At 49.9% G+C, this 9,211-nt stretch overlaps 1 protein-coding gene across 1 annotated transcript; it reads right to left on the bottom strand.

Moving 5' to 3' along the window:
- Positions 1 to 295: 295 nt before the first annotated feature.
- TBRG1 (transforming growth factor beta regulator 1) lies at positions 296 to 3,063 on the bottom strand. The gene has a single exon (XM_086930531.1). It carries the CDS (start codon positions 2,855 to 2,857, stop codon positions 1,625 to 1,627), a length of 1,233 nt encoding a protein of 410 aa, XP_086786657.1. The 5' UTR covers positions 2,858 to 3,063; the 3' UTR covers positions 296 to 1,624.
- Between the last annotated feature and the right edge of the window lie 6,148 nt (positions 3,064 to 9,211).

Below are 9,211 nucleotides of genomic sequence, written 5' to 3' on the forward strand. Positions count from 1 at the left end.
GTGACCCTTTCCAGTCAACATAAACGTTTTACACAGTCAGGAGCACTTTCACGCATTTACCCTGACACTCTTCCATCGTACCCAGCTGTCCTAAACACAACCTGCATACGAAATAGATTTCTTTAACACATACTCCTATAACTTGCTAACACTGGCCAGAAACATTAGTGGAATCACGTATTCACTACAGAAATGTAATTTTAACTCAAAGACTGTCCTACTGACAATGAGCGCATAAACTGCCTGATCTTCCCATAGTCAATAATACGACAATCGTAATATTAACACCTGCTACTTTAGAGAGTTTGTACAAATTTTACTTTGAATCAATGGACATCAAACACCTTCAGGTCGCTATGTAATCCCCCTCGTCCACCAGTCTAGTAAAAAGGGAAAACAGAATCCCTAAAGAAGGGGTACAAACGGCTGTTTCAATTCAGACAGATGTGGAAGAATTTGAGAGACTAATGTTGTGGAGGTATCGCATCACTCTTCACTCCACGTGTTTCACATTTTGAACTATTAGGAGGAGAGTTCCGAAGTTGATTTTGAATCCAGATTGGGTGAAGGAAATGCAAATTAAAAATGATTAAATCTGGCCCAATCTGAATGCCTTATTGAGTTAAGCGTCCAAGAAGCAAAGTAAGACAAAAGAAAGATTTGATAAGAACAGCGTTATGGAAATCATGTTTTGTGTAGGAAATTAGGTTTTAATTTGGAAAAAAAAACAAAAAACTTTTAGAGTCAATAAAGAAGAATCTAGGTATATGGCTCCTATTAAAGTGAGCATGGTTTCTAAAAATCCAGCTTACCTTGCAGAAAGAGGGAGGTGGAGTAAAAGGCTTATAAAATTAACAAACTTACAGGCTGAGAAGATTCTCTCAAGGTGAAAGGTCGTGAAAAAGAGAATATGTGGTTTGATTTCCTGAGTTCAGGTGAAAATTATTCTTTATCCGACACAGTAATACAAAGTTCTCCTATTGTTTTGTCTCTTATGGGATCACCAGTAGATGGTGGACCCCCTGCTACTATTTCAGATTTTGTGACCGAGATTATTTTACATTGTTCCACTGAAAATGTAAACGCTTCTAGTTCTAAGACCAATTTGTGAAGCTTGTGTACGCACCAGGTTTAAAGATTATTATTATTATTAGACTGCAACATTATTTGGTCAGGAACATTGTGTTCCTTGTTTTCTGTTCATAGAGGGAACGGTGTGTTACGTGCTCTAGAGCACGTATTAAGTTATTGTAAGAATGCTGCTTTTTGTGCGTTCTGAAACTCACATTCATTAAAGATTCCAAGCAATGGTTATTCTGTCAGTTGCTCTGGGGTTTTCACGGAGAGGGATCCATTCCAGTGGGTTCCTCTGCTATTCAAATAAACTTCTTTTAATCAAACATTGTGTTCCTGTATAGTCATTCTAAACAACACTGTAGGACTGAAAAGTCTATACATTAAGTAATTATGTTACGCTCTATACGCCCTGGTTTGCTCTACAGAAACATGTAATTAGGAAACATTCACTGGAACCATGCCTGCAATGCAACTGGATATTAAATGCCTGCGAGTTGTTTTCGGACAAACAGGAGGAACATTAAGAAAGTGATGACCATCTCAGGACTCAGTCTGAAGACATATCCGGGCTACACGCCTGTGGGGACTTCATAGTTTGGTCAAGCGGTGATGACGTCATGTGTGGCGTAGACAAAAACATTTGTTGATAAGTGGAGACAGAAGCCTGTGAGGGGTCCATCTTGGAAAGTTCCAAGACTCCTGCCAAATCCATATCATCCCTTTCATCCTCGAAAGCTTGTTTCTGAAAGGCTTCGAAACACATTGATGCATTATTATCTGACAGTCCCTGAGGCACCTGTCCATCCCCAGGCCTACAGACTTCGAATTTCACCCACTGGTACAGGGCGCATTTCCGGGCGCCGGGGCAACTCTGGATCAGGTGTTGAATGGTTGGATGAGTGAAGCCAAAAAAGTCATCTCCCGATGGCACCACGCCTGTGTGCAGACGCCCGCGGGCCCGGCTAATGGCCTCAAGCAGATGCGCATGGCAGTCGTGCGCCGAGGACGCCACTATGGCGTTCTGCTGGTCGTCCTCCGGTGCAATTTCGAACTGGGGTCCGCTGCCGCCATCTTTAATCTGGCAGGTATACAGGCACTTTTGGTCCGGGTTCCTCAAGCTGACATATACCCTTGTGCTGCAGAAGCCAACAGGGTATATGGCAATCTCGTCGTGGAAGCCAGTACGATCGCAGATGATCTCACCCAGGCTGTACACAGTGAGCCCGCCGAGGACGATAGGGAAAATCGGCCTTCCACAGGGGTCCAGGGAAATGGGCTGCACCAACTTCCTCGTAGCCCCCTCCGCGTTCCTCCTTTTGGACGAGTGCTTCGACGCATCGTTCTTTACACTCTCCTTTCCTCTTTCCTTCTTGTCCCGCTTCGGTTTCTTGCCGGTGTCTTCCTCCCCATCGGGTGTCGGGGCCACCATGACCAGGCCATCCTGGAGGGCCCCGGTCCCCCCAAAACCGGAGGGCTCAGGTAGTCCGCCTCCAGTGGTGCAGGCTGTGGGCTGGCCCTCCTTCTTGTGCAGAGCCTGCAACTGCAGCAGACGGGTCAGCAGGTAGCGGCGCTCCTCCTTGACACGGACAAACTTCTCCTCCAGGCGGGCCACCTCGTCGCAGACTGCGGCGTTCTCGAACACCATGGCCTTGGCAACCTTCCGCAGCCGCAGGTACTTGAGACGATACTTCTCGTTCTGGCTCTTCTTTAGTAGCCTCCTCATCTTGGGCTTGGTGTCCGGGAGGTCAGAGAGTGCCGGGAACCTGCTAGTCTTACTCATGGGTGCGAGGTCACACAGGTGAATAGCGGGCACTGTAACCGGAAAGCAGGATAATCACCGGTGCAGGGTTCCAGTGCGCGATCATTTAAACATCCCGAAATCACCGTCAGTTAAAACTTTAAATATGAAACATTTTCCATTAAAACGCTCACAAAAGTACGAGCGTTGGGAAACGTGCTGAGTACCTCCTTTAGTAGAAGGTGCTCGTCCTTGGATTGGCTGGAACGGCCTATTAAGTTGTTCATTGGCTGTGTAGCGATGAAGACTGTCTCGTAGCTTCAGATTGGCTGGAAAATGCATTCCAGTTGATCATTGGTCCCCCCAACAAGATAAACTGGACACTGTCACGGTATTATTAGCGTTAGCAGTCTAGTTCATAAGTGGAGGGCGGGTCTACGATTACTACCTTCTTAAGATATAAGTACCGATCATTTGTTTCTCCGTTAAGAATCTGCAAAAGCTCGGGTGTGGCATTTAAATAGGACTTTAGTCAAAATCGTCTGTACTAGCTTGTAAACATGACTTTTCTATCTGTCGCAGGATGAAATAGATAAATGAGACTAGGCTCGCAGGAGTAGTGTTTTCAAGAGAAGTTTAATCGTTAGGCAAACGACCCAGCAGCGGGGCACAAGTCCTTAACAAGCACTGGGAAAGCCATTATGTCTCGCCTATGCGAGAGCTTTTTGCTTTGGCAGTGTGTTTTAGACATTATGTACACCACAATCCTTTCTCATGCTCAATTCTTCTATAGAGGAGATTGAGGGTGCTGAAAGCCTAGGCTTTTTACTCTCTGTATCAGCTGTGGTGTGCGCTCTAGTCTATGACGCGAGCGCGATGACGCGTCACGTCATAGACCGGAGCGTCAGGAGCGCGCGCATGCGCAGAACGGGAGGCAACGACGGCGCGAAACGGGAATCGGGAGTTGGCGACCGGAGCTAGGCACAGATAGACGCTCGGCGCCCTTGCTCAGAAGAATTGTATTTGTATTTGAATAAATACCTGTTACCACTACACAGGCTCCGTGTGTACTTGAAGGGGGAAGACCAGACATTACATTGGCGACGAGGCTGGCACCTAGAACATCCACGTGCACACAGAACTGGATCTACACCCCCCTAACAGTCCCACATCAGCCAAAGGGACAGGACAACGAACAGCAAGAGCACAGGGCGTGGCAGCAGCGCAGGAACCGCGAGAAAGACCGGGGAACAGGTCAACTCACCAGGTCAGTGCTGTCCAAAGTACAGAACTCCTAGCCAGCACCCTGGCAGCCAAGAGCTTCACCCCTAATTCAGAGGTAGAGACACAGGAAGATAACCCCACACCGCCCATAAGGGACAGTACCCCAGGCAGCCCCAGGAGTCAAGGGGACGCAGCGGGAAGTGCGGGAACATCCAGGGGATTCAACCAGTCAGGCGCACAGGAGGAGAACCCCAGAGGTGAAGCAAGAATGGCAAATCAAGCCTCAGCCTTGATGGCACCGGTACCGTTTCTACCCAGGCCGGGGGAGCCGCAGTTAAAATGGGAAGACTGGAAAGAATACTTCCTAAACTACATAGAAGCCCTGGAAGACGAAGGCGAAGCGGAATACACCCCGGCAAGAAAGAAGAGATTGCTGCTCCACAATTTAGGCCCAGAAGGGGTGAGGGTGTTCAAGAATCTAGTACCCAAGGAGAGGGGCGCAGCAGAAGTAGATGTCTTCAAGAATGCAATCGATGATCTGGACAGCCACTACCGTCCAGCAGTATGCGTCTCCATAGATCGCTACAACTTTCAGCAGAGAAAACAAGAGGTGGGCGAATCCGTGGATGATTATGTGGCAGCTCTACGACGTTTGGCCATCACGTGTCGGTATGGTGCCCTCCAAGACGAATACATAAAAGACCAGATCGTGATGCACACGACCTGCAGAGCCGTTCAAGATAAGTTATGGGCAATGAATGAAACCACTCTCAAGGAGGTGGTGGCGATGGTCAAGAAAGCAGAGATGTCCAAACGAGGAGCAGATGCAGCGAAAAGGGAGAGTGTGCCGAGGCAAATGATTAATAAGATCGACGAGGTACCCCACCCCAGCAACCCGAAGGGCAGGTACGGAGAGATGCGGAAAGACACCAGAGGAGCGGGAAAGCAGACGAGTCGCTCCAACCCCAGCAGCAAATTCGCGTGCTACAGGTGCGGCAGCGCGGCGCACTCGGCTCAGGACCAAAGATGTCCCGCCTTCCGCGCCAGGTGCGCGTTCTGCGGTTTGACCGGACATTTCGAAAAGGTATGCCGGAAGAAAGGGTCGAAATCCTCAGTCAAGTGCGTAGAAGCAGCAGCCGTAGACGTGAGCGGGGAAGATGAAGTGGACGATGGGGATTTGGTGTTGTGCATCGAGGACCAAGTGCTGGAGGTGGCGGGAAAGAGAAGCGACAAACCCCGCACGGACATGCTCATTGGAGGGGTGAAAGTACACGTGGCAGTGGACTCAGGATCTCCCTGGACCATCGTGCAGAAGTCCATCTGGGAAGAGGATTTCGCTCCAGTTGTGGGGCCAGACCTATGGCCTCCAGACATCAGGCCCATATCATACACGGAGAACGCCATCCCCTTAGTGGGGTGCCGGGACTTTGAATTTGAATTCAGAGGAAGGACGGCCACGTGCACCCTGTACGTGGCGGAAAAAGGCCCATCTGTGCTGGGATGGAGAGACGCAGGAGACCTGGGCATCATCCTCAACCCTGGGGGGAAGGAGCAGATACTTTTGACAGATGAATGGCCCCTTGACCGAGACGAAGATTGGAGATCAGCATACCCGAAAGTCTTCGAGGGCACAGTGGGCAAATTGGACAAATTTGTACACAAAATGATCCTCAAGGAAGGAGCGGTGCCCGTGGTGCACAAAGTTCGGAACATACCCATCTCCACGAGCGATCTGGTACATCAAGAATTGACGAGACTGGAGGATCAGGGCATCATTGAGCCGGTGGACAGTGCAGAGTGGCTCTCGCCCTTGGTTGTGGTCAGGAAGCCAAACGGCAAGGTCCGCCTCTGCGTGGACCTTCGGGAACTCAATAAAAATCTCATAGTGGAGAGGTTTCCGCTCCCCAGAATAGAGGAGATGTTGGCGAAAACAAAAGGCGTTACCCATTTCACCACAATAGACCTCACGTCAGCGTACTACCAGATTGAGCTCCACCCGGCAAGCAGGAGGTACACGGCCTTCATAACACCATTCGGTTGTTACCAATTCCGGAGAATGCCCTTTGGGCCTAGCTTCCGCTGCGGCTGTGTTTCAGAAGCTCATGCATAGACTGTTCAAGGACATATCGGGGGTGCAGTATTTTCAAGATGACATCCTGGTGATGGGCTCATCCAAAGGTGATCACGACAAAAAGCTGCACAGAGTCCTTGGGGTGCTGCAGGACAAGGGCATGACGGCGGAATGGAGCAAGTGCCGGATTGGATCACAGGCCGTGACGTACTTGGGCCACGAAATAGGGACGCATGGGATCACTCCGAAGGCACAGAATGTGGAAGCCATCAAGAAAGCCAAGGCCCCATGCTCGAAGGAAGAAGTGCGGTCATTCCTGGGAATGGCTGAGTTTTACAGTAAATTCGTGAGGCACTTCGCCACCCGAACACACAAATTGAGGCAACTAACCAGGGAAAAGACCAAATTTGAATGGGATGCGGAAGCCCAACTGGAATTTGACACCGTCAAGGATTGCATCAGCCAGGCTATCCCACTGCAAGGATTCGTGCCCGATGGCAAGTCCATAGTAACCACGGACGCGAGCGACAAAGGTTTGGGAGCGGTCTTGGCACAAGTGAGAGAAGATGGGTCTACGGAGACAATCAGTTTCGCATCCCGGGCACTGTCCCCAACTGAACAGAGGTACAGTGTGATCGAGAAAGAGATGCTGGCGGTCACCTGGGCAATGAACAAGTTTCGCCAGTTTATTTGGGGCACCAGATTTAAACTCCAGACAGATCACAAGCCGCTGGTGAAAGTTCTGACTTCCTCGGGGCATGATACGGCGACCCCGAGAATAGCAAAGATGACCTTGAAACTGCTGGACTACACATATGATGTGGAGTATCTGCCTGGGACACAAAACAGGGTTGCGGATTACCTCAGCAGGGCTGCGGCCATGGAAAAAGCGCCGGAAGATGGCCAGGACAGCGAAGAGATGGTGGCCAGCATGGAGGACCACGAGACTACGATCAGCGCTCAGGAGTGGAAGGCTGCCTACGATAGGGACGAAGAGAAGATGGAGGTGAAAAAGCACCTCACCGCCGGCTGGCCGAACAAAAAAATGCTTGCAGAAGGAGTGCGGAGGTTCTTCGAAATGAGGGAAGAACTGTCCGTCAGTGATTCTGGTATATTCTTGTATAGAGGTGAGAGGGTCGTGCCCCCGGAGTCCCTTATACCCAAACTGTTGGAGCAACTACATGAGGGTCATTTGGGCATAGTAAAAACCAAGGCAAGAGTCAAGATGATGTACTGGTGGCCGGGGATGGACGCACAAATAGAAAGACAAGTGAGAGAGTGTGGACAGTGCCAAGGAGCAGACAAAGTGTTACGCCCCCTCAGACCGGCACTAGGGAAGTTCGACACCCCTCAAGGCCCCTGGGAAAATGTGGCCATAGACATTTTAGGGCCCATCCTGGACAGCAGAGGAGTGAACAAATACATATGTGTCATCATGGACAAGTACTCCAAGTGGCCTGAAGTGGACATACAGGAGTCCATGGAAACGGACACCATCCTGAAATTTCTATCATCGGTCTTCCTGAGGGAGGGCATACCAAAATCTATCCTCAGTGACAATGGTCCACAGTTTGTATCGGATAAATGGGTCCGGTTCATGAGAAGGAACGGGATTGAATCGAGGCACACAGCTGTGTACCATCCGGCCTGCAACGGTCAGGTGGAGCGGTTTAACCGCGTGTTAATGGGATCCATTCAGGCTGCTATCTCGCAGGGTAAGGACTGGGAGACGGAAGTGATGAGTATGCTGTGGGCCTACAGAATCACCCCCACGGCCGTGGGGTACAGCCCCTTCCAGGTACTAAGAGGCAGATATCCATTCACACGTGACAATGTAGTGTGGAGGGAAAAGACCATCACCAGCAAGTGGTCTCCTGCAGTGGTGCAGCACAACTTGGAGAAGGCCCAGAAGATCTACGCCGCCCACTACAATAACCGACGTAATGTAAAGGAGACAAGTCTGGAAGAAGGGGAGTGGGTCAGGGTCAAACTCCCTACCATGCAAAGGAAAGGCGAAAGCAAGTTTAGCCAGCCACTACAGGTCAAGGAGGTGCGAGGCAGAGCGGCACTCCTTAGCGACGGAAAGGTGTGGTCGCAAGACCGCATGGCCAGAGTTAACAAGATAATAAGGTGGCCCAAGGCAGAAGAGGAAGAGACACTGATAAACAGCCCAGTAGCAATGCCACAACCAGAGCAAAATGTGGCGGACCAGTGGGAAGAAGCAGAAGTAGACAATGAGGTAGATACACCCAATCAAGGGCCTACTGTAAGAGAAGAGGCACCAGCGATCGCAACACAGAGAGAAGATTCGAGAGATGGGGAGAAATCACGGTGCGAGTCTGATGTGAAGGAGAACATGCCGGTAAGACACACTCGCAGTGGCAGGCCTGTCATGGCGCCCTTGCGATACAGGGACTTTGTGATGGATGGACAGTAGGGAGGGGCCTGACCCTGCGCCCCCCATAGACTATGACTTTGTCCACCGGACACCCAGCTTGATGGGGGGGAATTGTTATTTTGTTCATATAAAAAGGGGGGAGATATGTGGTGTGCGCTCTAGTCTATGACGCGAGCGCGATGACGCGTCACGTCATAGACCGGAGCGTCAGGAGCGCGCGCATGCGCAGAACGGGAGGCAACGACGGCGCGAAACGGGAATCGGGAGTTGGCGACCGGAGCTAGGCACAGATAGACGCTCGGCGCCCTTGCTCAGAAGAATTGTATTTGTATTTGAATAAATACCTGTTACCACTACACAGGCTCCGTGTGTACTTGAAGGGGGAAGACCAGACATTACATCAGCCTGTAAAGAACTACATATACTCCGGTATTGAAGTTCAAATCGTTCTTTATTAAAATAACTGTTGTAAATAAAACTAATAACACTACAGTAAAGAGTGAAGCTGTAGTTTAATGCAGCAAAAGTAGCAGTAACCCTAACGCTAGCTGGCCAGGCACAAACTGACTCTCACAGAGTTCTAGTTGAGTCAGAGCCATCTAGAATGTGGAACACATGAAAGAGCATAGAGATTAAAACCATAGAGTAGAATAAATAAATAATATACAACACATCGTCCCTCATAATACAGAAAAAAGGAAAC

The sequence above is a fragment of the Lissotriton vulgaris genome, chromosome 7 (assembly GCF_964263255.1).
Source record: "Lissotriton vulgaris chromosome 7, aLisVul1.2, whole genome shotgun sequence".
In the NCBI taxonomy this organism is placed as follows: Eukaryota; Metazoa; Chordata; class Amphibia; order Caudata; family Salamandridae; genus Lissotriton; species Lissotriton vulgaris.

Excerpts from the sequence above, each read along its gene's own strand:
- TBRG1 (XM_086930531.1), bottom strand. The coding sequence starts at position 2,857 with ATGAGTAAGACTAGCAGGTTCCCGGCACTCTCTGACCTCCCGGACACC.